Source organism: Vulpes vulpes, chromosome 7 (assembly GCF_048418805.1).
Source record: "Vulpes vulpes isolate BD-2025 chromosome 7, VulVul3, whole genome shotgun sequence".
Lineage (NCBI taxonomy): Eukaryota > Metazoa > Chordata > Mammalia > Carnivora > Canidae > Vulpes > Vulpes vulpes.
Window position 1 is genome coordinate 7,843,185 of NC_132786.1, and position 18,702 is coordinate 7,861,886.

The following is an 18,702-nucleotide window of genomic DNA, read 5'->3' on the forward strand; positions in this document are numbered from 1 at the left end:
ACACTTGCTCACTGCAACAGCTACTGTCCTCTCCTAAAGGAATGGCTGAGATCCAGGTAGAATATATTAAGAAAAAAAAAGGGCACCTCCCTTTGACTCTGGTCTACTTAGATCACACTCTGGCTGCTAGTGTTTCCATCTCAAATTGAATAAACTTATTTGTGTTCAATTTGCTTCCTAAAAAATCTTAGTCTAGAGAACTAAATTGTCAAATTGATTATTTTAGTTTATGTGCTTAGGTATAACAAGCCCTCCACCTACTGGCTGACCAGCAACATCTCTCATTACTCAGCTAGTAGGTAACCCTAGGCAAAAATCACTGAACTCATTATTAGTTTCCTGATCTAAAGTAGTGAGCATCTTAGCAACCACTCCTTGGGGTGCTTTTGAATATTACGTGAGAAAACGTGTGGGGGGAGGAGTGGGTGTGTGTGTGTGTGTGTGTGTAACTTAGCTCAATGCCAAGGCACACAGTAAATTATCAGGAAGTGGTAGCTAAGATGACAAAATGAATTTATATGAATCTCAATCCAAATTAATTTATCTGTGAAGTCATCCTTTCCTAATGTCCCTGTTAGCAAGAATTTTTTCATCTAACTTTGAGTTTAAACAATCCTGACCCTTACTTACTAGTTCCTCGTTTCAACATCCAATACCAATCAGTCTTCATTAGCAAGATCTAGAATTTTCGTTGCCCTTAGCCAATCTCCAATTGTTTCCCCCGTATCTGGAGCTGCCATAGCTACCAGCCCTCTTTCCATCTCTTCTAATAGTGAAAATTATTTTTGCAAAATGATAGAATCCGACATACCTAATTGTCTCCTATAAGGAAACCAAACTTCTGGTCAGAGACCTCAAGGCCTTCTACCAGTTGCTCAGCCACTACCTTCCCATCCTCATCTCAGACACCAAATAAGCCAGCTTACCATCCACATCACTCATCCATCAAGCCCTCCCCCTCCACTTTCATAAACTGAGTATTGAACACAAGCATGCTTTCATGGTATTATAAACTTCTTAATGGCAATTTAATATTCTACTATAAATTATAGTTTATTTAGCCATTCTTTTATAATTGGACATTTAGTACTCTTTTTTTTTTTTTTTTGCCATTACAGTTAAGGCTGCAATAATGGTGATAATATTTACAGTATTTTTTCTTAGACTAGGTTATCAAATGAGGGATGCTATCTCAAAGATTGTGAACATTATTTAAAAATCAGTAGATACTGACACATTTAAGTGCCAAAATTTTACATCTAAACTTACGGCTTTATGCCATTTTTTCTCTCTTCTGCCTTTCCATTTTTGGACCTTAAATATCTTGAATTTTCCCTTCACCCTTCTACCCCATGAATATAGAATTTTTCCCTAAATCCAAGATAGAAGCAGTAGCCATTAATTTTACAACACTCCAAGGTAATGATTCATCTATACGCTTTTCAGGCCTGTCTGATACAGTAATAACTAGCTAAGAATATAGACCCTGATGAGAGTCCAGATCAATTCAGCTGCAAAGCACATTTGTAAATCTACAAAGTGAGTTGCGGGTTTGGTAGAGAGGGAGAGAGAGAAAAAAAGAAAGAGAGAGGAGAGGGAAGCAACAGGAAGAAATGACTAAGTTAGGACAGCTACAACAAAGAACTGTGCTCACCTTGGCAGGCAGCCCTTGTTCTACCTTGCCTTCCCCTGGGTCAGCTTCCTCACTTAAAAAAAGAGGGAGAAGAAGTGATATCAATGTATGATTAGCACCACTAAGCTTGATACTATACTAGGTTCTGGAACTGTAAGAGTAAATAAGACAATTCCTTCCCTCCTTCAGTTTATATTTTAAGACAGTGATAAATAGAACATTTCAACATAAGAAACTATGAAAGAATAAGAACAAGATATCATAGGACATTACAGGCAGCACCCAAACCATGAAGTCTTTCCCAAAAGAGAAGATATGCAAACTTAGTTTCCAAGAACGAGTAGGAATCAGCTAAGGTTGGTAGTGGGGTTCTGGGCAAACAGAGCAACCCTGAACAGTGGGGGTGAGAGTACACAGAGGATTGGAAACAGAGCCCTATTCCTGGCCTCACTGCGACCTGCCCCTCCCACACCCATCTCCCCTGCTCTGCACTAGATTCTCAGGCAAACCAACAGTACAGCAGAATAAACTCTAATGCTGGCTAAGATATTTTCAGTTACTTTCCAGTGAGCTGAAGTCTCTGACAAATATCCTCTTTGGCATGAGCAGTTGCACTCTGGATCTCTAAGCCATATTTCAATCTCTAGAGCAGCCAGCTATAGATTTTTCTTCTGGAGAAGCAGAGGATAGAAAATGTAAACAGAGGAAGACTTTACACTCATGGGGACAGATCGACACTGGACATTCGTGACTTAAGTTTAATAATACATTCTAATACTTTATAACACCACATCAAAAATAACAGTACACTAAGTAAGGGAGAAAAAGTACTCAGAAGCACTAAGAGCTGTTACAAAAGTGCCATCACTTTCATTGCAGGGATTTAATATTAATGGTCTCTTCTGACTAGCTGCAGTGAGAGGTGAATCAATTCTGATGATTTGCAAAGAATCCTCAAGAGCTAAAACCAATAGAATTCTTGTTAACAAAAGTGGACCTGTATACTTGTACTAAAGTTCTGTTTACTTAAGATGCAGGAGATAGCATTGAGAAAACCTATTCTGGCCACAAAGCTGACTGATACAGAGTCATTGATTCCAAACAAAACAACTCAACCTAACACATTAAATGTTCTTTGTATTTCAGATTGTTAGCTGTGCATTTATTTTGCTGACTATATGTGAGCACAAATGACTGGCCCATTTCAGAGAGGCTTTCATCATGTAATAAAGAAGCAATGAAGAGACGTAGTAAAGAAGTGTCCCTCAGTTATATGCACAATCCTCATTTGGACAATTCCTAATATTCAGTGGCCTTGGGGAGTTGTGCAGTTTGGCTTTCCATTCTTAGCACCTCTAAAAGCAACACTGTGTTTTTCTCTTTAGCCAATCTGCCATCACCTGCAGAGAGGTTTAAATCCTTGCTCTATATCTCTCAGTCACACAGTCTAGACTCGAAACAGCAGGATACTCCTTGAACTGTGAGCTACACCTGCCCCAATGGCTAGCCTTTTGTTATCCAGAGACCACATGAATGCAATTCCATAGCTCGCCCACTTTGCTAATGGAAGTCAAAAGTCTATTGCTTACTCTGCCCTATTCTTTTATAGAGAAGACACCTTACAGTACATATCAGAATGGGGAGACACTAGAATCTCCATGACAAAGCAGGTTACGACCAACATTAACATTTAAGAAGGAGGGGTTGTGTGAACATGATATCAGTTGCATTCAAGTTGAGTTCTTGTTCCTAATCTTACTTTCATGCTCTCCCCTCTACTTGACATTAGTAAGACCAGTTCCCAAAAGTTAGAGGCGACAGTACACTTACAGATCTCCTCGAGTTTTCCTCTTGCCATTGGATCGAAGGAATTGTTTTCTATAGGACTCTGGGGTAAAGGGATTAATATTGACCAGAGCTGACGAGGTCATCTCATCCACAAAGGGAACAGGTGTGAACCTCAAATGCTTAGAGCCTCTGGAGGGGAGCTTCTCTGTTGAAGAAATCACTGACTGGCTTAGCAGACTCTGAATGAGGATGACAAAAAAGGGAAAATAGAATGAGGTTAAAAAAAAAAAAAAAAGAGTTCCATATCAGCTAGTTAATATTTGAACCAAAGAATGCTATTGCTGAAAAGGAATTAGAGGTTATCTGGTTCAGCACAAACTAGTTGCATTATAACTGGTCCTCTTATGAAAAATACAGATTCCTAGTCTTCCTCTAGATATTCTGATTAGAGGATCAACACAGGAATCTGTACTTTGGTTAAGCTCCACCTCCTTCCCCTGGGCAATTCTGAGGCCAGCTATGAAAAATATCAACTCTAGTTCTACCTCTGGCTTTTTAAAGACTATACTCCAGTGTAGACAAATGAAAAGGACTCTAGAAGACCTGGTCCTTATAGTCTCAGTATGTACTTTGACTCCCCCCTTCAAGTATTCACCCAAATATTTGTTTGGTGCCTACTAAGTAGCAGATGCTGGGCTGGATGCTGAGGTGGACAGAGGTGAATTCCAACTCTTAAGGGATGCACAGTCCATTAGTCAACAGTTCATCGACCTTTCAGAAATAATCACTTTGTACAAGAAAGACTATCTATCTAAACATGAAAAGAAGTTTCCAGTTCCACTTAAAATACAGCACCAAATGAAAAGAGCTCCATAAAGTAGAGTAAGGAAATTGAAAAATAATCCTCTGAGCCCTTAAGATTCAGGGCTTTGCAGTGGCTATAACCAGCATACCAATAAGTAGGAAAATGTACAGGACTTACCACTCCAAGTGGGGTACAGTAAGAGAACATATGCCTACAACCTAACCAGAACTAAACCAAAGGACAGAGGGGATAGGTAGAAGACAAAGAATTCTGATGAGACAGCAGAATGCCATTATAACCTAAGTCAGGGGACAAAGAGCTGTGTTACGGTGTACAGCAGTAGACGCAGGGCCATGATATAACCACATAGTATAATTGTTGTACCGTGAGGCTCTTTCTAAAAGAATTCCACTATTTGATAATATCTGCCCATGGCTTTTCAGCATAGAAGCAGAAGCTAGACTATGACATGATATAAAAATGTGATTCAAGAATGAAGATAAGGGCATCCTGGGTGGCTCAGCGGTTTAGCACCTGCCTTCAGCCCAAGGTGTGATCCTGGGGACCTGGGATCGAGTCCCACGTCGGGCTCCCTGCATGTAGTCTGCTTCTCTCTCTGCCTCTGTCTCTCTGTGTCTCTTATGAATTAAAAAAAAAAGAATGTGAAGATACAAGGAATGAATATTGAAATTATAAACCCTAAATGATAAAAGCAGAAATGAAGGAAACTATAGAGTATAACTAGTAACCTAACCTTTTTTTTTTTTTTTAAGTGAAGAAAAGTCATTGCTAGAGTCCAGTTTTTTACAAAGGTTTTACAGGTCTTAGAGTTTACAGGATGAACAACCCTGGGGCTATTGTCAGACAAAGCCATCAAAGATAAACTCACAATTTTCCTGTAAGTGTAGTATAGGTCTCAGTGTTTGCTCAATTAAGTACAACTATACCATATAATATTTCTCAGTTGTCTGTGTGACTGAGGAAATGAACTTAGAATTACACTAAATCATTCCCCGAGAAACAGTTTTTTTGTGATGCTGATGATTATATGGGAATTAAAATGTGTCTGTCACATCTGAAACAGTGGGGCATCCACACCTGGAATGCTGCACACTCTGGTTGCCACACTTTCAGGACAACAAAAAGGCCTAGAAATGTTTCAGATAAAAGGAAGGAAAAGCATCCACATCAGGGCAGACAAGACCAGAATTTCTAGTCTGGAAATATGAAGGCAGATAGATTTTGTGAGTTCCACTTAGGATACAGAGAAATATATTAATCATACTAATATGGATTTTATTGCCATAATGGTAAGTAATTGTAAGTAATCCTTTTGGAAATCCAAAAGAACTTGTATTTATGAAAGTTCTTGTTTGGTACAAGGTTTATGAAAGGAAGTTCTGCCTAAAAGTAAAGCAGATTGAAAATTTCTGGAAAGATGTCCAGGTTTAGAGTATAAATATGTTCCAGGGAGTGTAGCTAATTCTGTAAGTAACAGCTCTGTTACAGATGATAGAGGGAAGGGAAGATTAAGGAATAGCTCCCTCGCTTCTGAAGATGCAAGAGGAGAAGGCAACCTCCCACCTTCAAGATACAACATCATAGTATCTCAGGATTTGCAAAGACTTTAAAGACCCGTTTGGTACAATTAGTGCCCTGATGCTTGAATACTTTCTACAACATTCCTGCCAAGTGGTCATCAACTAGTGTTCAATGCATTTAGCCACAGGGACCCACGACCTCCTCGGGAAACTCTTCTATTCTAGGTTGTTCTGCTAGGAAGTCTTTACAGTGACCTCAAGTCACTTCACATGATTTCTAGTCCTCTCCCTTTGGTAAGGCTGAACAGAGTCAATCCTCCATTACTCTGCATCCTTGTCTTTAGCATAACATCGCCACTGATCATTGCCCTCTCTCTCTCTCTTTTCTGATCCAAACTATATTCCTCATAAAGTGTGCACTTTTTCATTTGCATTTCCAGTTTCCCTCCAAAGCTCTGTTCTTTTCCTGCCCCTCAAATCTTGGCACTTCCAGGATTCCTAATTTGGACCACTTCTCTTCTTACTCTGGCACTCAGGCTACTTGAGCTTATCTGCACCCAAAGCTTCAACAACTTCCAAAATGCTAATGATATCCAAGGATAGATCTCCAATGTAGTTTGGTTTTCCTGCACCCCAGAAACATTTATTCAATGATTTATATGACACCTCTGTTTTCTCCAAACCTATAAATGCCTCTAGCATCAACTGTCTTGATCCAAGGTACCCTTTACTCAATCAAACAAGGCAGAAACTTCACAGCACCCCAGATCCCTCCTTTTCCCTCGAGCCCTCCATCAAGTTGATGAGAAAACAAAAAGCAAGCTGAGTGTAAAACATGAGCTGACACCCTGACAAGCCCCACCCCCTTAAGGTGAGATGGATAGATAGCATTATTATATGTATATTAATGGATATATACATATATCCATTAATGGATAGATATAATAATATACATATAATAATGATGCTATGTATATAATAATGCTATATGTAATAATATATAATGCTATGCCCAATAGCATATATATGCCCAATAGCAATATATAATGCTAGCATTCCTTGGGCACTAGTAACTGCCTAAGAACACAGGCAAAGTTGAAAAATAAATGATCAATTGATAAAGATCACAGCCATGGGACACCTGGGTGGCTCAGTGGTTGGGCATCTGCCTTCAGCTTGAGGCATGATCCCTGAGTTCCAGGATCGAGTCCCACATCCAGCTCCCTTGAAAGCCAAGCATGCAGGGGGAGGTCCTGTCACCACGCTGGGTGGGAATGGGATGAAGGCACCCTCCCACGTCTTAGTTTCCACCCTCAGGTCCTCCAGGCCTCCCACCCTTCTAGGTAGACTGGTGTCCCTGCTGTCCTCTCACCCCCAAGGGTTCACAGCATGAATTTTGCTTAAGAACATTTGAGGGGCTCCTGGGTGGTTCAGTCAGTTAAACGTCTAACTCTTGATTTTGGCTCAGGTCAGGATCTCGAGGTTGTGGTGTGGAGCCTCAAGTGGGGCCTGGGCCAGCTGGGTGGGAAGTGTGCTTGAGAGTCTCCCTTTCCCTCTGCCCCTCCCAATGCAAGCTCTGTCAAATCTTTTAATAATCAATATTGAAGATATTTGAGAAATCTTTATCATCTCTGCAGAGGTGCCTTCATATGTGTAACGGCTGTGTAAATGCCTTTCAGGGACCCACCGTGATTTCTATCAGAAAACCCTATTAATATTTATTGAAGTATAGTCAACATACAATGTTACACTAGTTTCAGGGCTACAATTTAATGACTCTATGCTGTACATTACTCAGCTCTCCCAGTGAGAAGTGTAGTCACCATCTGTTCCCGTACGAAGTTACAATAGTACTGACTCCATTGCCTAGGCTGTACTTTCTCAATTTCTGTGGCTTCTATATTTGAGAACCAGATGCTTATAGCTCCTAATATTTATCTATTTTGCCCATCTCCCACCCACTTCCTCTCTGACAATCAGTCAACGTGATCCAACACATTAACAAGAGAAAGGACAAAAACCATACGGTAATCTCAATAGTGGCAGAAAAAGCATTTCACAAAACACAACATAAAGAGCATAGTGGGTTTTGAGGAAATGTCCATCCACAGAATAAAGGCTGTGTAGGAAGGCCTGTAGCTGACATCGTACTTTATGATGAAGACCTGAAATCATCTCCCCTAAGAGCAGGAACCAGACAAGGAAGTCCCCTCTTAGCCCTGGAAGTCCTACGGTAGGAAACAGACAAGGAAAAGAAATGGCCCTCGGTGTCCATCGAAAGATGAATGTATAAAGATGTGGACTATGTATACAATGGAATATTACTCAGCCATTAGAAATGACAAATACCCACCATTTGCTTCGACATGGATGGAACTGGAGGGTATTATGCTGAGTGAAATAAGTCAATCAGAGAAGGACAATTATTATATGGTTTCACTCATACAGGAAATATAAAAAATAGTGAAAGGGATTATAGGGGAAAGGAGAGCAAATGAGTGGGGAAAAATTAGAGATGGTGACAGAGCATGAGAGACTCCTAACCCTGGGAAATGAACAAGGGGTAGTGGAAGGGGAGGTGGGCCAGGGGATGGCATGACTGGGTGACGGGCACTGAGGTCACCAGTGCCCATCACTTGATGGGATGAGCACTGGGTGTTATACTATGTGTTGGCAAATTGAACTCCAATAAAAAAATAATTTTTTTAAAGGGGGGAAAAAAAGGACTATGGGCTTATTGAAACATTTTCATGTCCATTGCTCAGGCTGCAATACTTATGGGTAGGAGAAAGACTGTCATTTGACTGGAAGCTAGTACCCTGGCGGGAATGATTAGAAGACCCAGAAACTTGATGCCCTCTCTTTATTCCTATTCTTATACAAAGTTGTCTTTCTTGGGCATAAGATAGCCACCTAAGTCACTAGGGTAGCTGCCAATCTTAAGAATCTTATGTAAGGTTTCTTTCTCTTTGGTCTAATATGATCCCCTCCAAATTCCTGGTCTAGCCACTTCTGGCCACGAGACAGTCCTCCACTCAGAGCTGGCTGAAACCAGTACCAAACTGAATTAAAACCCAACTGAGGATCCTTTCCTAGTGAAGTCAGCTATAAAAGATTACATGTATTGGGATATTACTTAGATCATGATGGATTTCTATCTTTACTATTCTTCATCAATGTCCCCTACTGACTACTTAAATTACAATATTATATAATTCCCCCTGTAAAACTTTTCTGGTATTTTCCATGAGTTAAGAATGACAAGTTCTCCATGGCATTTTGGTTCATTCACTGGCACCCATTGGTAGTCTAGAATGCAATGTGGAAGCTGAGGGACACCAGGATCCCTCCTACAAGGCAAGGTGGTGTTCATATCATGTTCTTAGAAGGACGCCTCTGGTCACTTTGACACTAGGAAGCTCTGACATGTCCTGTGTAGGATGCCACCTAGGAGTCAGGGGGGATTTTTGGTAATGGACCTTCTCTACTTTTCTGGGAGCATGGGATTTTCTTTGGTTCTTAAGGATTCTCCCTTGGGATGCCTTTTAACTCACTGGAATCAATTCACATTGCAAGATCTAAGGAAGAAAAAAGAAAGACTGATCTTCTGTAACATTGAATGGCCTCAGTACTCCTTAGGAAATGAAAGAAAATGGCCCTTTAATGGAACATTAAACTTCAATATGATTTATCAGATCTCTTCTATAGGAAACAGGGCACATGGACTGAGGTACCTATGTCCAGGCCTTCAATGCCCTAAATCGGATCCCAATCTAAGGGCCTCTTGCATAATGTGTCTAAGCACCAACCAGATTAATAAATCCCCTCTGAACATACTGAATGAGGATTGTTTAAATAGGCCCATTCCTCATAACAAACCTGGGTCACTGGAGAAATCACCAGCCAATCCAAAGAGGATACTGGCTCTGTTACTATCTCTCCTCCTTATGAACCTCAAGACCCCTCTGCTCCCAGCCCACCTCTGAACATACCAGGAGGGGAATTCCCTATCTTCTAAGCCTTCCACCGAAATCTGGATTGCATCCTCTTAGGGAGGGTGCTAATGGAGAAATGGGCACAGTTAGAGTCCATATCCCATTCTCCATAGCAGACCTGGCTCAGATAAACATCAGTTAGGACAATATTCTGAAACCCTGTTCTCAATTCATTGAGGGCTTTCAACAATTATCTAATATGGTTGAATTGACCTGGCAAGATACATTCATCATATGAATTCATTGTTGTACCCCTGAAGAAAAGAACCATACCTGGGCAGGGGCTCAAGAACTTGCTGATGAACTAGAAGATATGCTGATGAACTAGATAGATATTGTTATCCAGTAGGGGGAAGTGCTGTTCCAGTACTGAACCTCACTGGAGTTACCAAGATGATAGGGAAGGGAAAGACAGGATCATGTGATAACTTGTTTAATGGAAGGAATGAGAAAAGGATTCTTTAAACCTGTAAACTTTGATGAAATTCAGGAAGTTACTCAAGGAGCTGATAAAAATCCAACTCTATTTCAGGGTTGTTTGAAACCCACTGTCCCTAAGTATACAAATCTGGACCCAATCTCTCCTGAGGGAACAATTATCGTAAACATGCATTTTATAAGTCAGCTGGCCCCTGACATCTTCTGAAAATTAACTAAAATGGCTTTAGGCCCTCAAACACCCAACCCTCCACCCCCTGCCGCCCAGTGCCCACTAGAGGTAGCTGCTGGGGTCTTTAATAATAGAAGTATGGCCATAGGGCAAGAAAAGGACTGGAGAGCTAAACTGCAAAATAAAATTCAGGCTCCAATATTGGCTGGCACTATTGTGGGTGGATTCCCGACAACACCAGACTAACCAGGGGCCAAAGAAAAATCTGGTGTCGGACAAAGGACCAGATAAGACCCCATGCTGCAGGTGTGGCCAAATCAGCCATTGGAACAAAGAATGTCCACACAAATGCTCTCTACCAGGGCTATGTCCTGTCTATAAGAAAGAAGGACATTGGAAGAAAGATTGTCCTCATCTCCAGGGAGAGGAAGACAGGAATTCACTTCCCTGCTGGAGAGCAGGAACCAGAGGATCCAGCCTGATGGGACCTTGTGAGTGTTCTGGCTCCCTCTGAAATCAAGATGACTCAGCCCCAGGTTACCCTGGATATGGAAGGAAGTTTATTGATTTTCTTACTGATACAGGAGCCACTTACTCTGTTCTTATTCAGCACTGTGGCCTACTTGTCTTTTAACTATAAATTGTTAGCATAGAAGGGGAAACTAAAACATGCTACCCGACAATGCCTTTAACCTACAAGTACAAAAATCAGTTGGTTACTCATGCTTTTCCTAGTCTTTCCATCTTGCCCCACTCCGTCACTTGGATGAGACTTAATGTATAAGTTAGGAAGCAGGCTTGCTCTTACTAAAGAAGAGGACAGCTTGTTCTCTTTGCCCTGATATCCCTTCTAAAATCTGGAAGCAAATCCACAGGTTTGGGATTGTAATGTCCCAGGAAGGGCTCTTAAAGCCCAACCAGGTAAAATGACCTTAAAAGGACCCAACCATTATACTTCATTTTAAAAAACAAAAAACTAAAAACAAAAAACTGTCCCTTAAAACCTGAGGCAAAGGTTGGGTTACAACCACTTATTGGTAAATTTCTCAAACATGGTATTTTAAAACCTTGTCAATCTCCTTTATAACACTCCAATTTTACCAGCAAAGAAGCCAAATGGAGACTATCAGATGGCACAGGATTTAAGAGCTATAAATGAAGCAGTTATACCTATTTATCCCATAGCGCCAAATCCATATACTGTTCTCATCCAGGTCCCTGGTGATGCCCGCTGGTTTATAGTACTTGATTTAAAAGACACCTTCTTTTGCATCCCTCTAAGTGAAGAAATACAGCCACTAATTTGCTTTTGAATGGGCTCACCTTCAAGCCTACAGGCTGTTCAATTAATTTGGATAGTCTTTTGTCACAGGGATTAAGAGGCAGTCCTCACTTATTGGGGCTGCACTTAGCACAGACCTCTGTGTTATCTCCTTGCCTCAAGGGACTACATATAGTTCAATATGTGGATGATATTTTAATCTGTAGTCCCACAAAAGAAATGTCTGATAGTAATTCTACAACATAATTTCTTGGCAGGCAGAGGGTATCGCATCTTCTCTCAAAAGGCATAAATATCAAAACAAGAAGTGCAATATTTAGGATATGAGCTAACACCAGGTCATTGTACCCTGTCTACTGACAGAAAAAAAGGCTATATTAAATCCTGGACCCCCAGCTACCAAAAAACCCAACTCTGTACTTTACAAGATATGGCAGGTTTTTACCCCCTATGGATTCCTGGTTTGGGGCTCTTAGCCAAACCATCATATGATTCAATTAAAGGCCCTGATGAAGACCCTATATTCTGTGTGGAAGGGCCAACAGACAGCCATTCAAACATTAACCGCTAAGCTTTCATCAGCCCTGGCTTTGGCTTTCCCAAGTTTAGAAAAACCTTTCACTTTATATGTAGCAGGAAAAACAAGGACAAGCTTTAGGAGTTCTTACCCAGAAATTAGGAAATGAAACAAAACTGGTGGGCTATTTTTCAGTCATTTATACCCCACAAGGGTGGCCAGCTTGTCTTCAAGCAGTGGCTGCAACAGCCCTCCTGGGTAGAAGAAGCTTCAAACTTTACTCTGGGACAATTCTTGATGCTGATAACTCCATATCAGGTCCAAAATGTCCTAGAGACCAAAGGCCACCAATGGATAATGGGAGGCTGACTTACTAAATACCAGGCTATGCTTTTAGACACACCTGAAATAATACCGAAAGCCTGTTAAACTTTAAACCCAGCTATCCTTATGCCTGTACCTGACCATCATACATCTATGCTACAACATGACTGCTCAGAGATTATTGATCTTGTTTATTCTAGCGGACCAGATTTGGTTTACTGATGGCAGCAGCATGGATAAAGGAAAAAGAAAAGCCAGATATGCTATAGTTAGCTTAGCTAAGACCATTGAGACAAAAGCCCTTCCAATAACTACTTCTGTTCAAAAGACTAAATGAGTAGCACTTACCTGTGCTCTTCACTTGGCAAAAGGCCGAAAAATTTTTATACTGACTCCAAATATGCTTGCCTGGTGCTACATGCCCACGGGGGAAATTTGGAAAGAAAGAGGGTTACCATTATTATCAAGCCATAATTCCCCGATCAAATATGGGCCTGAAATAATTCCTCTTCTTGAGACTGTACACCTACCTAAGAAGGTAGCTGTAATTCATCTCAGAGGATGTCAAAGGATATGATCTTGGAATCTAACGGAAACAATTTGCTGGACCATGTAGCCAAGCAGGCAGCACAAAACAAATATTAAGTCTCATACCAATCTTAACTCCAGGCAAGTCAATAACTCCAGTCTATTCAGACCAATAAATTCACATAGCCCAGGAACAAGGAAATTCCAAAAAAGGACAGAACTGGCTTATTAATAATGAGGGAAAAATCTTTACATCCAAAAATAACTAATGGAAGGCAATACAGAGTTTACACCAAACTACTCATTTGGGCAAAAATACTTTAAAGCATTTAGTTAAAAATATATTTGATGGAGTGAATTTAAGAGTTATAATAAAACAGGTTTGCCAATCCCATATGTTTGGGCACAAGTAAATCCAGAAGGTGCAGTCCATGCCCCACCCTCCACCTGTTTTGAAACCAGTCCAAAGCCATGGTATATATCCAGGAGAGGACTGGCAGCTTGATTTCACACAAATGCCTCCTTGAAAAGGCTGTAAGTTCCTACTAGTGTTTGTTGATACTTTCACTGAATGGATGGAGGCCTTTCCATGTAAAACTAAAAGAGCCACAGAAGTAATCAAAGTTTTGTTGAGTGAAAATATTCTAGGTTTTTGCCTTCCATGATCCTTCAAAGGGACAGTGGCCCGTTTTACTGTCAAGGAACTCAACAAATAGCACCTGCTTTAAAAATTAAATGTTTTCTACATTCAGCCTGGCATCCACAATCCTTTAGCATGGTAGAGAAAGCTGATCATACTTTAAAAGGACACTTACTTAGTCTAGAGACCCAGAAAAATTGGGTTACTCTCTTACTAATAGGACTTCTTAGAATAAGAACCACTCCAAAATAACCTCTAGGACTGAGCCCTTTTGAGTTATTATATGGAAAACCATTTCTTACAGTGGACTTGTGATTAGATGAAGATTATAATCCTTTGTTAAACTATTCACTCAGGCTGGTTTAATTCATAAGTTACTTAATGGATATACTGATCATGTGTTCCCAAAACATGACTTACTTATAACTGAAAGTCCATCCCATGTAAGCCCCAGAGACATGGTTTATTTAAAAGATTGGAAGTCAAATACATCAGGGGACTTAGATCCAAAATGGAAAGGTCCATATCAGGTTGTGTTATGTACTCCCACCGTAGCAAAATTAGAGAGCCACTCCTCCTGGACTCATGTACCTCCTTCACAGGAAACCCATGAACAAACTAATGTGCCTTCTCACTCCTGTGAACCTGGAGAAGATCTCAAACTCCTCTTTAAATGAGGATGAATTTTAAATTTTTTTTTTAATTTTTAATTTTTTTTTTAATTTTTTTAAATTTATTTATGATAGTCACAGAGAGAGAGAGAGAGGCAGAGACACAGGCAGAGGGAGAAGCAGGCTCCATGCACCGGGAGCCTGACATGGGATTCGATCCTGGGTCTCCAGGATCGCACCCTGGGCCAAAGGCAGGCGCCAAACCGCTGCGCCACCCAGGGTTCCCTGAGGATGAAGATGGTTCATATCACCCACAGATTACCTCTTTGCTGTCCACAATGGCCTCAGCTGCCTCCACCTTTCATAACTCCCCCATGTTTCCCTATTGAACAATGTTGACCCATCGGAAGGTACATCTCCATGCCCCTATTCAGCAGGAAGAAGCTACGGAAGATGAGATCTTCTGGCTTCAACAATCTTAAAGACTTAAGGATCAGATTTGTTCAAGGGGGAAAATGATGAGAGAACGAAAGGCAAGATGAGGCAAAACATGTGCTGACACCCCACCAAATCCTCCTCTCCTTAAGGTGGGATATATACATAGAACATTTCCCAGGCACTAGTAACTGCCTAAGAACAAAGTCAGGGGGAAAAAATGGTCAATTGATAAAGATCCAGTCATGTAGGACATGAAACTCACTATGCTTTGTAACTGTCTTAATGATTTACAAGAAAAACACCATAATAGACCTACGGGAACCTATAGACTCAATTTCCTGGAGCCCTAAGTCGCCATTGCCTGGCTTTAAAACCCTATATAATCAGACACTCCTCACAATCGCAGCACAGCTCTTTCTGCCCATAGGTCCTGTCCCCCTGCTAGAATAAAAATACCTTTTTGCACCTTAAAACGTCTCAAGAATTCTTTCTTGCCCATCGGGCTTGACAATCCTGCATCAAAGTCACTTTGCAAATCCTAACCATCCCTCAATCTATCACTGTGTACCACCAATGTAGTTTAGACCTTTCTCCTTTGTCAACAGATCTGCTATGAATACTGCTCTGCTTTCAGGGTCTCTCCCACTCCACGTAGCCTGCACGTGAAGGTCAATTGTTCCAAAAGGACTCTGATCAAAACTATTTAATGAAGGTCTCAAAGCTTTCAGAATAAAATCTCAATCTAGCTCCTGCCTACCTCCTCTGACCTCGCTGCCTGCAACTTCTCGTATACAGGCCCCGTGTCTCTAGCACCGTGCAGTTTCTAGGTGTGACATGATCTTTCCTCCTCCTAACCTGTTAGACACTTTTTCCTTGGCCTCAAGTTCTCATTCGCTTCCTTACCTGGCTCACGCTAGCTCATCCTTGAAGACCGCTCTCAGACTTGACTTTCTTTGGAAAGGCATCCCTGATCTTGGGACTTAATTCCCAATTCTTTCTCATCATGCCACACCACTTCCCCCACACCCCTAATCTGAACTTTATTGTCTCAGTTGTTCATCTTCATTCATTTTAAGGACACTTTTTGACACAGTGAATCATTTGCCAGCAGAAGGTCTGATATCAAGGTGGTCCATTTTAAATGAATGAAATAGACATACCGTGACATGCTTCCTTGTCTGCGTACCCTTGCTCAGAGACACACTCTTTCAGCCCACTCTCTCACTAATCTACATACGCCAGAACCATTCTCAAAACACCTATCACATAGTGTCTATAAATACATCCCCTGTCTTTCTGCTGATTATAAGCACTTTGAGGGCAGAGACCATGTCTTGTGTTCCTTGCCCACATTGGGTTCTCAAAAAATAAATGGATGATTGATTGGTTGGCGTTGGGACAATTGGAAAATCCACGGATGGACACACAGGCATTGTAAAGTAGTTTGTCTACAATACAGACAAGAAGCTTGGTACTTCCTAGTGGATGTGGTGTGCTTACTCAGCAGGAACTATAGCGGCCTGCTGACAGTGACTGTGTCTGCAATCAGAAGCACAGATGTTGTTATGACGGCATGAGTACCTCAAGCTGAGCCAGCAAAAAGCAGAGCTAATGCCAGTCCTGGAGCTCACATACCATGGCATGAGGTTGTCAGAGGTAACGATGGCCTTCCATGGCCTTAATAATGTGTAGATACAATATAAGAATAATCACGGCAAGAATAAAGGACTAAGCTAACTACTTGGGACCTTAGCCTATTTGTCATCCTCAGCTTATAAAGAAGTATCACCAAGTTAACTTTTTGATCACTATAATGGAAGAGCCTATCCCTCACCAGACTGAGGAATGGGGAGAACTTCCTTCTGGGAAGAGCAGCGGCAAAGGTATGTGAATATGTTCAAACAGCAAAGGTGAACATTCTTATATTAGGAAATATTAGTAGATAATTACATAAGAGTAGAGCCAGTTGGCGTAATGGAGAGAACAGCAGACTGAGACCAAAAGATCAGGTTTCTAGTCCTGCCTCTGCCATTGGCTGAGCCAAAAGCCAGTGTATCTCTTTGAACCTCGATTTTCTCACATGCAGAATGCATAACAGGGCTCCAGATCTCAATCATCCTTTCAGTTCCAATATTCTTTAACTAGGATTTTTCCCCCACCAAGATTTGTGGCCTACACCAAACAGTTGCTGACATCAACAATTTTGAGAAGACAGCCAGCAAGGCACGTAGTTCTACTTTCTGATAACTTAAAACTTTTCATTTTCACCAACAAATACGTAATTAAGGACTTGCATAGCCCATGAGGCAAATGGGTCAGATACACATAAACGACCGTGTCCTGCTTCTCCATCAGCTGAACTAGAACACAGATCTTGGCAACCTGGGTCCCCTTGCCCCACGACTTACTTTGGGAGTGTAGGGGCTCTCGCAATGCTCCACCTCGCTCCTGCAGTCTGGCTGGGCTGGTGTCCCAGGACATTTGTGAAAGCCTGGCCCTGGAGGCCTCAAAGCCTGATCTGGACTCATCTTGTCTTTTTCCTCAAATGTGCCCACTCCATGGATGGTACTGGAGGGAGTCCTGGGAGGTGTGAACTTTGCCTCTGACCCCTGGCCTTCAGCCCTGTCTGGGGTTTGACTCTGGGTCTCCCTGCTTTCTGGTGCCTCCTTCTGCCCCTCACTCTCGCTCTCTTCTTCGCAGTAGGAAACGTTCAACTTCTGCTTTAATTCTTTGTTAATACTGCTGTCATCCATCTCAGCCGGAGAGCTTGACAGCACCAGTGAGAAGGCCTATCGGAGGGGAGCCCTGTAGAGCTCCAGAGGAGGAAAGGAAACTGTAAGCTGGCAAATGCCCCAGTGTTAGCCTGCCTCTCCCTCTGCCCACTAACAGCTATGCAGAGGCGCGGCCTTAGTTTGCTCCCTTAAGTACCCCATATCTGTAAGCCCTCAGCTTATCCTCATTTCCAGCCTGATTGAAGAAAGCTCCAGCGACTCTCGGAGCAATTAAATCCAATTCATGTATAGAACTCTTCTGGATATCCCACATAGTCTCCCTGAACCCGCGTGCTGCAAAAATCCGGGTGAGATAGTTGGATTCCTTTAATTCTGTATGGCTTTAAAAATACCCATTAGCCATTTCGGAAACAAGCTCATTATTGGGAAGATATTCTTTCCAGTCTTTTCTACCTACCGTTAAGAAATACCACGCTCTCCTGTCTCCCCCACCCACCCGTGGCTAACAGCGGTTAACTAGAACTCAGCATCACCAGGGTATCATAATCATCCTTAAACAGCCGCTAACTTCTCTTGGCTGGAGTCCCTCTCCCCAGCAGGGAGACACCTGAGATTTCTGCCAGACACACCTGCTATAATTCAGGCATCTCACACCCTCCACCCCCCCCACCCCCCCCCCCACCCCCCAGGTATCAGCAGTTAAAACTTTTAGGGAATAGGACAAATTTCTAAACTGACAAAAAAAAGATGAGTGACACATAGAAGCCGGTATGTATCATTTGAAAACAGCAATTACTTTGTCCCCAAATGCCTTATTTTGTAATCTTTAAATTTTTTTTTAAAATAATTTATTTATTCATGAGAGACACAGAGAGGGAGAAGCAGAGACCCAGACAGAGGGAGAAGCACACTCCATGCATTGAGCCCGATGTGGGACTCGATCCCAAGACCCCGGGATCATGACCTGAGCCACCCACACATCTTTTGTAATTTTTTTTTTTTTTTACTGTTAACCTACATTATTACATTTCTTTCTTGGAGGGGCCCCTTGAGAAGAGTAAAAAACTCTTTGAATAAAAAAAAAAGTCACTGATACCACTTTGTAGGAGAAACCATGTGAAAGGTCATCCACGGAATAGGAAAATGATATACATGAGCCTTCTTGTACCTTCAGGGGAGACCCTAGAGGTACTGGACACGTGAAATTATGTACCTGATAGACGTGGGCCGAAGAGAGGTGCTGAGGATGGTTTGATCT

At 41.7% G+C, this 18,702-nt stretch overlaps 1 protein-coding gene across 1 annotated transcript in view; it reads right to left on the bottom strand.

The window, feature by feature from the left end:
• The window catches only part of WEE2 (WEE2 oocyte meiosis inhibiting kinase), a 33,609-nt gene extending 16,144 nt beyond the window's left edge, over positions 1-17,465 (bottom strand). The window contains exons 1-3 of the mRNA XM_072762844.1: positions 17,121-17,465; positions 3,464-3,660; positions 1,655-1,706 (exon numbers count right to left, since the gene is read on the bottom strand). Coding sequence (XP_072618945.1) covers positions 1,655-1,706; positions 3,464-3,660; positions 17,121-17,465 — 594 coding nt within the window. The remainder of the gene's footprint in view (positions 1-1,654; positions 1,707-3,463; positions 3,661-17,120) is intronic.
• Between the last annotated feature and the right edge of the window lie 1,237 nt (positions 17,466-18,702).